At 38.5% G+C, this 15869-nt stretch overlaps 3 protein-coding genes across 3 annotated transcripts; 1 reads left to right on the forward strand and 2 right to left on the reverse strand.

Annotated features, from left to right (window-relative positions):
* Positions 1-516: 516 nt before the first annotated feature.
* LOC103322935 (Protein kinase superfamily protein) lies at positions 517-6601 on the forward strand. Its single transcript, XM_008224894.3, has 5 exons — positions 517-1121; positions 2050-2246; positions 2477-2666; positions 4853-5244; positions 5384-6601. The coding sequence occupies exons 1-5, from the start codon at positions 992-994 to the stop codon at positions 5999-6001; spliced, it is 1527 nt and encodes a 508-aa protein (XP_008223116.1). The 5' UTR covers positions 517-991; the 3' UTR covers positions 6002-6601.
* A 1160-nt stretch (positions 6602-7761) lies between these two features.
* On the reverse strand, positions 7762-8592 carry LOC148920188 (ISWI chromatin-remodeling complex ATPase CHR17-like). The gene is made up of 3 exons (XM_089045142.1): positions 8383-8592; positions 8146-8244; positions 7762-8057 (listed from the first exon to the last, which is right to left on the reverse strand). Exons 1-3 carry the CDS (start codon positions 8590-8592, stop codon positions 8040-8042), a joined length of 327 nt encoding a protein of 108 aa, XP_088901268.1. The 3' UTR covers positions 7762-8039.
* On the reverse strand, positions 7762-14572 carry LOC103322934 (ISWI chromatin-remodeling complex ATPase CHR17). Its single transcript, XM_089045143.1, has 25 exons — positions 14227-14572; positions 13613-13747; positions 13398-13504; positions 13057-13169; positions 12841-12938; positions 12480-12659; positions 12167-12388; positions 11785-11919; positions 11415-11697; positions 11246-11319; positions 10884-11104; positions 10695-10782; positions 10509-10602; positions 10229-10417; positions 10071-10102; positions 9873-9946; positions 9696-9785; positions 9520-9589; positions 9353-9407; positions 9208-9266; positions 8962-9127; positions 8697-8874; positions 8383-8598; positions 8146-8244; positions 7762-8057 (listed from the first exon to the last, which is right to left on the reverse strand). Exons 1-22 carry the CDS (start codon positions 14455-14457, stop codon positions 8756-8758), a joined length of 2835 nt encoding a protein of 944 aa, XP_088901269.1. The 5' UTR covers positions 14458-14572; the 3' UTR covers positions 7762-8057; positions 8146-8244; positions 8383-8598; positions 8697-8755.
* Positions 14573-15869: the final 1297 nt, after the last annotated feature.

Below are 15869 nucleotides of genomic sequence, written 5' to 3' on the forward strand. Positions count from 1 at the left end.
TAGTTTCTTACCCCACAATGTATAAAATATAAAATTTTGTACTGGTATTAGTTTTTATAATTTTTTTTAAAATTTGTCAGAAGTGTGTACTGTGCTACTCTGAGCTCCCCATAAGGTTGGATCAGGCACCATGACGTCATACCTTTTATCCAAGCCACCCAATCATCTTTCCATCCAACGGCTCACAGCCCAATACCACGCATAACAAAATACTCCCTATCGCACTCGATCACCACTCTTCCTTACAAAACACAAAGTCTGAATGTAGTTTTAAGACATGTGTTAAGAATGTCCATCGCAAGTGTGTGGAAGCACATCTCCTTGGGAGGCGGGCCCCACTTTTCCGACCGTGATGATGATTATTAGTATTGGTATTAACCCTTGCTTTGGCTGTAATATTTTGACATTCCGAGGGGTAAAAAAAAAAGTTTCAAAAAAAAAAAAAAAAAAGGCAAAACCGGAAAAGCATTTTCTTATTTATTTATTTTCCTTGTTGGTGGCATAAAGCATCTTCTTATTATTCCAAGAGATTACACTACGTATTAGGATTTAGCTCTTAATGACAACATAAATCCATAGTTAAATTCGAAGTTAATCCCCAAGGACTCTTATTATTATTTTCATTATTGTGGGTTTGCTTATTTCACATATTTGTTTATGTTTTTGTTACTTTATTTTATTTTTTGGGGGCTTCTTTTTCTTTAGTCTTTACCTTCTCTTATTACACACCACATCAGTTTTCTTCGATTTGTTGATCTGCTTCTCAGACATGTTGGTCTCGATCTTTCTCTTAAATGGCCACTGGGGATCCTAGAGAGAGAGAGGGAGGGTGAGAGAGAGAGACAAAGAGACAGAGTGGGTGAATTTGAATTTTGATTGGAATTGTGATATGGGGTTGTGTATGGAGAGGAAGGTAGGTAATGAATGATTGTGAAAAGTTTTGAGCTTTGTGGGGCTTTGTTGGGTGGCTTTGATTTGCTTGGACTTTGATATGGGTGGGTGCTTTCCTTGTTTTGGATCATCCAACAAGGAGGGTAGTGGTGTAAAGGAAGTGACCAAGAAGGACTCAGTTAAAGAAGGCTCAGCTGCTCAGTCTCACCATGTTACAAGAGTTAGCTCAGGTGAATTTTCTTTCTCCATTTTTTTTCTAAACTGTTTCTGGGTTTTCTTTAGTTTTGGTTAGTCTGATTACTGGTTTCTTATGGTTGTGCTGAATTTTGTAAATTTATGGTGTTTTTGGAAGTCTTCTGATGGTGGGTTTCTGGTGGAATTTTTTATTATGTTGATCTGATGCGTCTGTGGTGGTGGTTTTTTTTTTTTGGGGGTTGGTTTTCTAATTGGGGTTTTCATGCTTTCTCTGTTAGAGTGATTCCTTGTTTGTGGATTTTCTTGTTTGTGTTGTTTGGACTTTAACTTGATGGAGTTGCAAATGGATCATTCCTGGAGATCTGCAATTAATTTCTGAAGTATCAAGCAGTTTGCTTTCTTTTGATGACGTTTCTGTTCATTCTTGAACTGCCAAATGTATGAGAAAGAGTTTCTAATAAGTGAGGTGAAAGCTTTAATGGAACAACCAAAATTTAAAACAGAAAACTTTTTACTTTTCAGATGCTGTGCACCTCTGTATACAATTTAGAATCTATATTAGTTGAAATGTTTAAGCTTTAAATTAACATGGTCGTTGGAATCACTACCATGGCAATTTCTGTGTGCAATACAGACTACAGTACTGGTTTGGATTACTTGTCCAGCACAGGACATCCAACAAATGTGTGTTATGCGATATTATGGTGGACATATTGGAGTAATCATCATTTTCAATGATTTGATTGTACTATGTTTGCTTGTATATTTTGCATTTAGAAAACATAGAGGCCATTACCATCTCACTTCTTGTTTTCTTTTTCCCATTTTTATAAACGTCCATTAGGCTACTGAATATTTTCAAGAAATTCAGGGAAGATGTTATGCTGGATCTATGTATTTTAGTTTCATTGTTAACCAAAACACCTTTTTAACATCTTTGTTCCTTTTCCATAATTTTTGCAGACAAAAAATCTCGAAATGGTTCTGATCATAAGAAAGAGCCAGCTATTCCAAAAGATGGACCTACGGCACACATTGCTGCACAGACATTTACTTTCCGGGAGCTCGCAGCTGCAACAAAGAATTTTAGGCCAGAATGTTTATTGGGCGAAGGTGGTTTTGGACGTGTCTACAAAGGTCGATTGGAGAGCACAGGACAGGTAGGTTGATTGGTTGAAAATGAAATGAGAATCATCATCAGAAGCATGTTTTGAGTGTTTGCCTCTGAGTCATTTATCCTATCTGTAAGATTTAGGATCTTATTCAGCATATTCCACATCGTTCTACATTTTGCTTTTCCAACGATTATATGCACTTATGCAGAACTCAATTGTTCAGTCTCCATCTACTCCATGATGGATCTCTTTACTTTGGAATAATTTGTTTCCAGGTAGTTGCCGTGAAACAACTTGACCGGAATGGCCTTCAAGGAAATCGAGAATTTTTGGTGGAGGTTCTTATGCTTAGCCTTCTGCACCACCCAAACCTTGTCAACTTGATTGGCTATTGTGCTGATGGGGATCAACGCCTCCTTGTTTATGAGTTTATGCCTTTGGGATCCTTGGAAGATCATTTACACGGTCAGATTGAATTTCTTTTATTCCCATAGAAAAGATAGAGACTTTTACTTTATTTAATGGTGATGCACCTTATACAATGTACATGTTAAATACATATTCTGGATAACTAGTTCTGCATGTGTAAGTCCTAAAATGTTAGTTCCTTTACGTGATCTTTTGAATTTGCAATAAGCTTTTAGGGATTGCTTTTATGGCAACATTTCTCCCATGTAACATGAGTTAATCAGGGGTTCAGCAAAAGCTTTGTGCGTAGTAGTGAAAACTCAGTTGTTTCCATTAGAATATATGAAGTATGTACATACTTTGTGTTGTGTCGTCATGTTTTGTGTATGGTATGTGTCTGTTTGATGGCTGTCTTAAAAAAAATGTAAGAGCTATTGTGGCCTGTGAATTGAGTTATTTTATGGGGGTTTGCAGTCAAAAGTACTAATTAATTGACATCACCAAAGTAATGTTGCATTAGTCAAGAAAATTAAATGCCTGTCAGGCATTATCCAGGAGTTCCTAACTAAAATTATCTTGGGGCTGAAGCTTTTAAGGTATACAATGTCAAGAAGTTCTATCACTTGAGTTAAGTATTATGCAAATAGGTTACCATCACTGAAGTAGATGGGAGTGCTGATGATTAAATTCACATAATTAGTGATAGTGGATGGTTTATAGCTTTCGCCAAGTCAAAAAAAAAAAAAAAGAATCATGACATGGTGAACTATTGATTAACGGTTTCTGCTATTTCCTTGACCATCATACAATGTTTTACCCGACTCTGTTATGTTTATCATTAGTGAGATTGGATGTCCTTCCTACGGGGAAAATGTAATTAAAGTTTATTGGGGAATTCCAATTTAGAAAAACTAGTGATGACCAATGATTGTTGGAGAAGACATGGAAAATCTTCACTATTATAAGTTCTTAAATCTAGCTGCCTAGCTACTCTTTGGCCTATGATTGTATGGCTCTTATTTTGGTTCATTACGTTCATGGGACATTGTGTGTTTCTGTTGTAGTTCTAGGCTTGGTTTGCTTAGTCGAAATTCCAAATTTCATCTTTTTCACATTTGTCAATCCATGTACTGTTTAAATTGGGGATACTAGAAGACTAGGAAGGGCATCACTTGAATGTACATTGGGACTATGGTCCTAAGAAAAGCAGTACTGAGATGTACACGGGATATGTACAGAAGCCCTTTATGTAAAGCTGACATCGTATTGATGTTGATTCCAATTTAGAGGAAGCTGTTAATCTAGTCACCACTTTGTCGTAGAAGAAAGAAGGGGAGGAATCTTCACTGTATATTTAATCTAGTCACCACTTTGTCGGGCCATGAGATAGGGGTGAGGTAGGGGTGAGGGGGAAAAGATCTAAATAGTATGGAGAGGTGATTAGATTCAAGTTCAAGGCAAAGGGCCTTCAAATTAGTATTGGAACAGGAAAATAAAGTTTGAAAAGGCCCTGAATGAAGCTAAGCTGAAAAAGGGGTTTGGCAATTCCCAAGTTGTTAGAATCAAGGCTTTAACTCAATTTATCCATCTCCAAAGATGTGGACTGCTTCCTAATAAAGTCTTGTGTGGGTCAACTACCCATACCTGGGTTCAAGTTTACCAAGGATCTCTAGGAAACCTTTCTCAGTGCTAACAAGTGAACAACTAAACACTGCTCGGTGAAAGAAATACTATATTAACCAGAAAATGTTAACATGAGACAGTAAATAATATAAACAGAATTCTCTAGATGAGTAATTTGATGGTTACTGGCCTTTTCTGCAAACATGATGATTACTTTTGCCATATCTAGTATACGAAATGAAGAATACAAGTCAATGATCACATGGAAGAATGCCCACACATGCCTACATTTCATATATGTATAGAGCACTTCATGGACAAGTGATGTCAATGTCATACCGTGAATGCATAGAGATCTAAGTCATAATTACTTAATTTAATGTACTGAGAAGCATCTGTAATTATTTTGCTTAATCACATCACCAAAACTTCAAGATTGTAATTTTGAAAATGCTTAAGAGCCTAATTTTAAAATTTGGCAGTATGATTATCTGTATTTTCCTTGAGCAACTTATTATACCCTCAAATCTCTTAGTTACTCAAGTAAAAGTCTGAAGTTTGTGTTGTGCGTGTATAATTTCTGTAAATTACCCAGATTGCTTTTCTTTTACTGTTTTCAGATTTTCCATCGGATAAGGAACCCCTGGACTGGAATACAAGAATGAAGATTGCAGCTGGTGCAGCTAAGGGGTTGGAGTATTTGCATGATAAAGCAAACCCTCCCGTTATATACAGAGACTTGAAATCATCCAACATCCTTCTTGATGAGGGCTTTCACCCGAAGTTATCTGATTTTGGGCTTGCAAAACTAGGTCCTGTTGGTGACAAGACACATGTCTCCACACGTGTGATGGGGACATATGGTTACTGTGCTCCAGAATATGCTATGACCGGCCAACTCACTTTGAAGTCTGATGTCTACAGTTTTGGAGTGGTCTTCCTCGAACTTATTACAGGCCGAAAAGCCATTGATAATACCAGAGGTCATGGAGAGCATAATCTTGTTGCATGGGTAAGTATTCATTTATCATTTGAGAATTTTTTCCGTCGTCAGCATTTATCTAGTTAACTTTTCATGGATTCACTTGAAGCAAAGGTTTCCCTTTTCTTCTTTTTTTTGTCTTTCCATTTTTTGGCTCTTTGGTTTGCAGGCAAGGCCACTTTTCAAGGATCGTAGGAAGTTCCCAAAAATGGCTGATCCACTATTGCAAGGCCGTTACCCAATGCGAGGGCTTTACCAAGCTCTTGCTGTTGCAGCCATGTGTTTGCAGGAACAAGCGGCTACAAGGCCTCTAATAGGGGATGTTGTGACGGCTCTCACATACTTAGCCTCTCAAACATATGATCCAAACTCCGCCAGTGGTCATAGTAACAGAGTTGGTCCATCCACTCCTAGGCACAAGGACGAACGAAGGAACATGGCAGATGGACTGGATAGCCCAGATGAACCTGGACGTGGTGGGCGGCATGGTTCCCCTTCTACGCATAAAAACTCACCCGATTACAGAAGGAGGGACTTGAATACTGGCGTAGAATTAGGGAGGATTGAAACTGGCACAGGGTCTGGGAGAAGGTGGGGTTTAGATGGGTTAGAGCGACAAGAGTCTCAGAGAGACAGTCCAGTGAGTGCTGGGAGAGCAAGGGAAAATCCAAGAAATCGTGATCTAGATAGAGAACGTGCAGTGGCTGAGGCAAAGGTTTGGGGTGAAAATTGGAGAGAAAAGAAGCGAGCAAATGCAATGGGTAGCTTTGATGGTACAAATGAGTAAATGCACCAACATGCCAAGCAAATTTTTCTATCACCTTCTGAGGGGAAAAAAAAAAGTGTTGTTAGGTTCTGGGGCTCATTGTTGATGAAAGAGAAATTGCAAGAGGTAGATCATCCTCTACGATCTTGGTTTCCATCTTCACCAAGGGAATAAGTGTCCTTTCATCGTCCGGCTTTCGCTATTGTTTGCTTGTCATGTCATTCTTGTAGGTTGAGTATGGAAACTGAATGCTTGGGTATTGTGGTAAAAGAAAAACAGTAAGAGAAAGGGAGGTATTGGAGGAAGGGGGTAGATTCACAATTTCGGGGGATTTACTGGTGTAGCCCCACAGCGGAATGGTTGTATGGAACATATTCATCTTTGTATTTATGTTCTGATGCTCATATTACAGGGAGAGTCAGGACGATGTGTAATTTTTGCCCCATATATTAGCCTGTTGTAAGTGGGGGAATTAGTGGGTTTGGTTTGGATGTTGTTACATCTTTGTACTCATACAATCTCATGTATGGATTTCTGAGTCATGTTTTCGGCCTATACAGAAACGTTTGATCCGATTGTTCTCTATGTAAATTTCTCTCCTTATCAAAGCTATTTTCCAAATGTTTTTAAGTCTTCAATATTCAAGTGCAAAAACAGAACAAAAAAATCCTATTGCAAAATATTGGCTTTCACACTATGTAAAGCTACATCCATTCATCATTCTCTTCTTTATGTCATGACATTCATTCGTTCGGCATGGACCCAAATTGAAGAAGTATGTATTGATAATGTGTCGAAGCATTTTTTTTATATTGGCATATTATCGACAATGATATTGGCACTTTATTAGTATCAATCTGCCGCATCTGTATAAGAAGAACTGATTTTTTTGTTTTTTATTTTGCCAAAGTTAGGAAAGGGAAAGGGATTTCTTAAATACAGGGGTTCGAATCCAAAACCACTGATCTACATGTTATTGCCCTTTTCTATTGGAGTAGACTCTATTAGCTTAAGGAAGAATTGATTTATAGATGGTACATTTACAACCTCAATGAAAAGACAATTGAAGTTGAGCATCCATAAAGCCTAGGGCAAAAGAAAAATACGGGAAATGGCGTGCAGGTGGACAACAGAATTGCAACCACTCGTACAGCCTAAATGCCAACCACCAGGCAAACAAGATATGATATATCTACTCCCCAGTAGCTAATAATTCATAACACGACATGAAACCAATGAAAGCCAATCTGCATGTCATTTTACCGCAATAAATGACGTTACAAAGTACCATAACTAGACCCACGCTAAAAGAAAAATTAATAAATTAATAAAAAATAAATAAACAAATCCTCGGGCTACTTTTGATGTGACTTTCAAAGATGCTTCTACAATTTCACTTCAGTTGGGTAAATCTAAAACAGCTTCTACTTCGTCCCCACCAAGGAAAAAAAAAAACCACAGCTACTACTGCTCACAAATGGGACAAAAGTTACTTCGTATTTTACTTTCTACCCTCTGCTGGAAAATATTTACTGCAAGTACATATTGGAATGTATTTCAAGCTCCAATTTGCTTAAAAGTACTCATTTGAGAAGTAATGAGATACTGTCCTCAACATCTGATATTCTGACGATCCATGATTTTGTGACAAATTTTAAAAAAATTCTAGTGTAATGGAAAGGTGTTCAAACTCAAATGCAATGGGGCGAGCACAATTCCTTTGACCATCTGACAATTCATGAATTTCCCGAACATATTATGTCACAACACAACACAAGCAATTACCCAAAAATATACATCTCATTAAATGACCTAATAGTAATATTCCTGGTGTTCAAAACATTGGGGGTAAATCAGTACTAGGCGCTATTCGTTTTTACAGCCTCATAATTTGGTTAAGCCTTCCATTCCACCGCCACTGTTGAGGTCACGGGTAATGTTGAACCCTGATCGTGATCCCAAAAACATCGGGGGAAAATTAATATATAAAAAAGAAAAACCTAAACTCTGGCATCCATGCTTCCAAGTCCCTTAATAATCCTGATCGTCAATTTTTATATCATTTTCTCCTCTTTCCCTGCAACCAAATAAAGAAACATAACATGCTTCAGTTATTCTAGCCATCAACCAACATAAATTACTCTGCAACTAGAAATGAAGCATACCGAGACATAATCATCCATAGTTAACTGCTTCCTCTTCTTTCCGGAAGTCGGGCTCTCAGTCGGCTGCCTACCCATGGCACGCTTTGACGGTGTCATGCTCTGAAACAAAACATGATACATAATAATATGATAATGCATTCACCAATTTGGCAATAACTAGACCACAAACATAACAAAAAAGAACAAATGTGTGCATTTGGTTCTTTCAATAGGTTGGGTAGGGAACACAGATCAAACCTTAGCAAGCTTCTTCTCTTTGCGTGCTTGTCTCTCCCTCTCGTCATATTCTTGGTTCTCTTTCTCCACCAATCTTATTAATGTATCACACCTCCTAGCAAGTTCCTGAGTTGTGCGAGACTTCACAAACCAATCAAAACGAAACAAGGGTGACGTGCGAAATGCTGCCTTCAACTCATCCCAGTTCCCATATCCAAGCTTGTGAACCATGCATATCTGCATTGAGCAATAGACATGAATAACCAGGTAATGGACATCAAATATTGGCAGTTTGTATAAAATAAATTTTTTATAAAGATATTTTCAAATTGTACCATGAAACGATCACATTCTTCATTGTACAACTTCCCCTTGTTCTGACCATACTGGATCTTCAGTTCCAGCCATGGATTCTTGTAACGATCCAACTTCTTCCCATAGCTTTCATGATCTCATCTTTCCGGGAAATCCTAGCCTCTCCTCTTTCAATGTTCTTGATGATTCTATCATAATCTGCAAGCATCAATTGAGTCAACAAGTTAGATTTAAAGGCTACATTCTTTACCTAACGCAACAGCAAAATGGTTGGACATCACAAACCATTTAATTCCTTGTATCTTTCTTTAAAAGCCTTTGCATATCTTTCAACTTCCTCCTCTGTTTTCCCCTCCATCTCGGCAGCAATGCTTTTTATGTCATTTCGGCCATACTTCTCACAGGCCCTAATGAAGGTATTGAAATCTCTTCTACTCCAAGAAGAGAAACCCTGAAATTCACCAATAATAAAACTCAATAAAGAAAACCTAGATGAGAACCTCATCTGCAGCATATATTCAACAGACTTACCTCTTCCAACAGACGTTCCTTTTCTTCCACCTCTTCAGCAGTCAATGGATCCCCAACTTCTAAACATTCAATACCCAGTTAGCAAATGGAATAGCAGAAAGCAGATCAGCACATGGTGTCAATTCATATGGAAAACAATAAGTACCTTCCGGTTCATCCACCTCTATTGTGTCTTTCACCTGATTCTTTTGATGTGTTTGCTGAGGATTTTTCATCAAAAAGATAAATAAATAGTTTGCAAAGCAATAATTCCCAAACCATAAATTGTTGCAGCTAAAATAGAAAGGAAAATGAGAGTTCACTTATACACACCATGAGGTACCGTACTTCCTTTTCATACAGCTCACTGAGCCTCTGTGTGTTAAAAAATTGGAAATCATGTCTGATAAAGGCAAGAACAGATAACATTATCAAACATTGATAAGAGACATTGATAAGAGAACACAACACAGATAACAATCAGTAAGCAGCCTTCAAGAGGTGCTTACAATTGAGGCATGCGTGGAATTCGAGGCTCTTTTGGTTTTGCTGGACCACCTTGGCGCATTGTTTGCTTAAAATATTCCGACTCCGAGTAACTACCAGTGAAAGCAAAAAAATTCATGCTTCAGAAACTAAATGAAATTAATACACAATTAAAGAGGCAGACAAGTAAAACCCCATACTTGCGCTTCCGCTCTCTTTTTGGTGGCTCAATCCAGTTGTCGCTAACAATTTTCTTGAAGTCAAGCTTCTCATCCTTCATCAAGTAAAAAGATGCACATATAAGATGGCCAATAAATTTCAAATATGGGCCATAAGACTATGGTAACATAAATCAAATATACTATAATAATCGATAAAAATACAAAAACATTCTCTACCTTCTCATCATCAAAGTCATACAATTCAGCAGCTGCAGAAACAGTATCGAAATTAAAATTTTGAATCTCCCTTTTTGACATTGTCAATTGCAAGAACAAAAATATAATCAAATGGATAAAACTAAATGCCAAGAACTTTTCAACATTGGTAAACATACTATCATCCATCTTAAATTTTATAGCATCTTCAGTAAATTTCTTCATCTTTGCATCAAGCTCAGCAGTTGCCTCTTCTCCTTTAGCAATGATTCTATCGATGTCCTCATCAGTAATTGTACTGTCCTTGGAGCTGAAAACCATTTCAGCACCAAACCTCACCATTTGAAGTAACTCGTCTTTATTAACAGCTGCATCCAAGAATAAAATGTTAGGGAATAAATTTGTGTTTCATATATGCATTTTAAAGGAGGGATATCTTGAGGAAATCGTGTTGCTCACTTTTTTGCTCTGCTAATCGCCCTTGTTGAATCACCAAAGCATCAAGCGCAAGCTTTTTATAAGCCCTCTCAATCACTTTCTCCTCAATAGTATACTGTTCAAAAATTAAAATTATTTTCTGATAAAGAACTACATGGTGCAAGCATTGCATAGCTGAAAATGTATCATATCAGGACACGTTCATACCTCAGTGCAGAACCGGAACACTTGAACTTCTTTCTTTTGACCAATCCTGTGAGCACGGTCTTGTGCTTGCAAATCTACTTGAGGGTTCCTATAACATGTCACATGCATTATTAAACAGTAGAGGTATAGGCATGCAGACAGAAGAACAATAATCACTACCACTATAATGAAAAAGCTACAGATGCTTACCAATCACTATCGTAAAGAATGACAATATCTGCAGTAGCAAGATTAATACCAAGTCCTCCAGCTCTGGTTGATAGCAAAAAAACAAATTTCTCACTTCCAGGCTTATTAAAGGCATCAATGGAAGCATCACGATCTTCTCCACCAGTATTTCCATCAATCCGACAATACAGGTAGCCCCGAAACATTAAATAATCTTCAAGAATATCTAGCAGCCTTGTCATCTGATATTAAAACCAAAAACCAAAGGACACAGATGAGATATAATATCTCTGGGTATGTATGCACAGCAACATAAATGCTTACAAGCATTCACAGGAATTCATACCAATACTCAATAAATGATTTTACAGAATGGAACAAACCTGTGAAAATATTAAGACCCTAGAATCACGTTCTTTTAACTTTGGAAGCAACTTATCCAAAAGAACCATTTTGCCTACAATGGAGATTTAAAGTAAGGATGAGTTAAATGACCATCGACCAACCAATATGCATCCATGAGGTCAATGGCTCACAAAATGTTAAGCTTACCAGCATTCGTGATAAGATGGTCTCCAGTTGTATAAGGAGGCCCAGGCTCAGCACCTTGAAAAAGATATGGATGATTGCAGCATTTACGAAGCTGCATTGCTATGTTCAGAAGGCGCCTACGTTCTCCGCCAGCATTAACAACTTCAAGATCTTTTTGCAGTAAAGCCCTGTAGTACTGTTTTTGCATTTGTGACATGCCCACTTTGAGTATTGTTTCCTTTTTCGGAGGCAAACCTTTCTCAACATCTGACTTCAACCTTCGGAGAAGAAATGGCCGGAGGACCTTAAAAGACACATAAATCAAGTGAGATACTGTAATGATAAAAGCAGGAGCCACACTACTAAACAGTTGAGAATATTTTAGGCCTACCTTATGAAGCTGTTGAACAACCTCCTGCTGGTCATTTTCACCAGAAATTTGAAACCATTCATCAAAAGTTTCTGCAGAACTAAATATCTCGGGCAGAAGAAAGTTAAGCAGAGACCATAGTTCATGGAGATTGTTCTGCAAGTTGACGCATAAAAAAAAAAAAGTCAAGAATCCTTACACCAATCCGAAATTCAGAGAAAGAAATATTGTTGCTATTTCAAAAGAGCAAGACAGACTGAATTGAACTCAGGTTACCCTCCGAAAGTTATAGAGGAAAAAGAGATTAGAAACTTTCACGTGCATGCAAGATAAGCATGCTTAACGCATCAGCATATTAAATTACATCCGGTATGTAGCATGTCCCTAATATCACAATTGATACCTGAAGTGGTGTGCCCGTAATTAGAAGGCGGAAATTGGTATTATAAAGCCTCATAGTTTTTGAAAGCAGTGAATTCTCGTTCTTGATTCGATGGGCTTCGTCAATGATTATATAGCGCCAGCTAAAACGGCGTAGGCAAGTCTTCTCTTTGATGGCCATTTCGAAACTTGTAACACAGACATCAAAATTTCCCGCAACCAGCAGGTCCTCACGTATATGCTTCTGCAAGATTTAAAAGTAATGAAATATGGGCAGAGTATAAACCAAAATATAAATACGACTCACTTGTACAAACGAAGCCAGAATGACTTACTCTTTCATCAGGATTACCAAGAAACTTTACAGCACGCAAGGTGGGGCAGAAACGCCGAATCTCATTCATCCAGTTTCCAAGTGTTGACTTTGGAGCAACTACCATATGAGGGCCAGTTATCCCTCTAAACTCATGCAGGTATCCCAACAAGGAGATGGTTTGCAATGTTTTACCAAGCCCCTAACGGAAGAGAACAAAAAACATTTATCACTACCATAGCAAGTAAAATATCCTTCATGTAATAACATTAAAAATAGAATGACAAAGGCACATTGCAACTTGAAAACAAAACTTAAATACCCAATCCAACATGGGGAAGAAAGGAAAGAGTCAATCCTAAAAGACACAATTCAATGCTTACCATTTCATCTGCGAGGATTCCATTTATACCATTTTCGTAGAGTCGTATGAGCCAATTCAACCCAGCAAGTTGGTAATCCCTCATCTTCCCCTGAATACCTACAAAAAAGGAAAAGCGAAAAGCAAGGGTTCAACTTTAAGCTGCACCTGAACTGTGAAGTTTGTCATTGAAAAAAAGGCCTTCAAAAAACAACTAAATTTAAGAGAAATCTCTCACAAGAAGGTTGCGTCAACAGCCGTGTGGTTCCAGTCCCAGACAAACCATCTTCTTCCTCCTTAAGGCATTCTTCATCTTCTTCCTCTTCAGTTATTTTTGAAGCATGGCGACCTCTAATTTGTGTGAAAAAGGAAGAAAGCACCAGTAAGAACATTTAAAAAATTCATTCATGCAACAATTGTAACCCATTAAAGGCATTCATCCTACTTTTTGGAGCATCGGAAACTCTAGTGTTCCCATTTATTTCTTCAAGTTAAATAAAAAGCCAGCGACAATAATCAATAAACCAATACAGTAAGAATTTAGAATATGCAATACTCTTAAATGGTTGTTGAACTTACTTTCCCTTCACTTTCTTCTGGGATGCAGATTGATCACTTTTGGCAAAATGGGCAAATAACTCTGTTTGCTGCAGAAGATACTTCAACCGCCCCTTTCCCTTATTGTTCTGTCATTAAACCAACACCGACAGAATCAGCTACCTTAAAAAACAGACTATAAATATCCAATACCAAGTAAACTCAGCCAACCATATTAGCCCTCCCAACATACTCACCATGTCAGCATCAATGGCTGCATTTTGCGTATCCAAAATTTCCTGAACCTTTTGCTTCTTCATTTGTTGCATGTCTCTAAGCCTGGCCTTTTCCCGTTTTCCAATTTCAGCATTACTCAAATTAGTGTCGTCATCCTGCAAGACGATCATGCAAAAGAGTACATGAGGGAAGAAAAGGTGCACCCAAATGGTTCGGCGTTTACAGCACCAAACCTTGAAGAGTCAAACTCAATTAAACATAACAATGACAATTATTATCAACCAAAAGAAAAGTAATTTAGAGAAATTTCAGAAGAAATATCCGGTAAAGCCAACCAAAAATCAACCACTAGCATCGGTTTCTCAGCTTTCATATCAGAATATACAGTAAACGTGCAAAGAAACTTGTTTTTCCTCTCCTTTACTCAGCTCTAGCTTCGAAACAAAGGACCACCAAAAGGGGCAAAAGTAACCAATCCCTAGACCACAAAAACCCTAGCGCAAAAGTTCCCTAAAATAAATTAAACAACCCTAGCACACACAAGCAGTAACATAACCGAACTCAGATCCAACAAAACGACACCCCAAAGCACCACCACAGAAGCTGCCTCAAAGGCAGAATAGTAAATGCATACCTCATCCTCCTCAAAGCCGTCATCGCCGTTCTCATCGGCAGCCACGTCATCGTCTGAGCCAGGGAAGGCGGCGGCCTCGTCGTCGTCTGAATCAGCGGAGCGAGCCACGGCCTCGAGCTCCTCCTCGTCCACCTCCTCCTCCTGGTCATTGATCGGGTCCTCCTCGCACGAATTGGAGCCGTTGGATAGGGCTTCATCGGACGATACCTGCGGCTTCGAGGCTCTCGCCATGGTTCTTTTCTCAGATCGAGGGTTTCGACGCTCAGGAGGAGAGAAAGGACCGACTTTAAATTTTAGAATTTAGAAGGCATTTGGCGAAAATAATGAAAAATTGAAAAATACGAGAGAGTGAGGTGCGCTTTGGGGTGGGTTATTAAATAGTTGCCTTTGTAGCCGTCCGATTTGGAAATGTGAGATGTGCGGTTTAGAATTGCGTTTGGGGGGGAGGGAGAAAAGTGAGAATTTCCCGCCAATAATAAGGAAACGTGATTTCCCGCTCGTGTGTAATTGGGTTGGTACTCCGGGTCTTTGGGTCGGGCACCCGTAGGCTTATCGGCTCGAACCTTCATGTTTAAATGCGCTTCAAATGGGCTTGCTTTCCTGTGGGTTTGTGTGAGGCTATAATGATTTTTTAATATTTTTTATTTATACAAGTGACGGAATATTGGAGAGGAAGGAATCGAACTTAGAATATCAAATATAAGGTTAAATGCTTTTAATCATTTTCAAAATGTTCTCATGAAGATGTATTAAAAGGAAGATGAAAATCTGTATTGTGTCTAATTGCATGTTCCTTCATTAATTAAATTATTCACTCTTTTTGGATAATGTTGTAAAATGATGAGAGTGGAGCTCACATGTTGGAAGGAAATTCCCTTACACATTCCTTCTCTGATTATTAGGCTAAACTTTGCCTATAAATGGGTTTACAATCCCTTCTATAAGATAGATTGAATAAGACTTGAGTTATAGGAAGCGATCCTATATTTTCTCTGCCTCTAAATTCTCTCCACAATCTTTTTAGTTTTATAACACGTTATCAGCACGAATTCGCTTTCAAAATACTAGCTGAATTATATGATGAACCCCATATGCTTCAATACCTTTCTTTCTCAAACTTCCAACAATCAACTTTCCAACAGTAGCAGATAGTACAATCCTCCCTAAAACAGATCTACAAAAGAAGAAAGGGAGTCAAGCAGCAGCAGCCCCATCAAAACGATGGTCGTTTTGGTGCAAGAGAACCGCTCCTTCGACCACATGCTGGGTGGATGAAGTCCCTAAACCCAAAGATTAATGACGTCACCGAATTTGAATCCAACCTCATTTCCACCTCCGACCCGAACTCCACCCAAGTTTTCTTTGGCGACAACGCAGCCTACGTCGACCCAGACCCAGGCCACTTCATCCAAGCCATCTACGAGAAAGTGTTTGGCGAGCCATGGACATACCCTCTTTCCCAAACCATGTCATCAACCATGTCCCTAACCATCTTCACTCTCCTCCTCCTCTCATTCACCCTCTCATCCTATGCCTTAAGCGTCGACTCTCAAAGCGAGGCTGAGGTCAAACAAATCTACCATGAATGGCTTGTGAAGCACTAGAAAACCTACAAAAAGATTGGAAAGGAAGACATGAGGTTC

The sequence above is a fragment of the Prunus mume genome, linkage group LG2, assembly GCF_029339155.1.
Source record: "Prunus mume cultivar Tortuosa linkage group LG2, ASM2933915v1, whole genome shotgun sequence".
NCBI lineage: Eukaryota > Viridiplantae > Streptophyta > Magnoliopsida > Rosales > Rosaceae > Prunus > Prunus mume.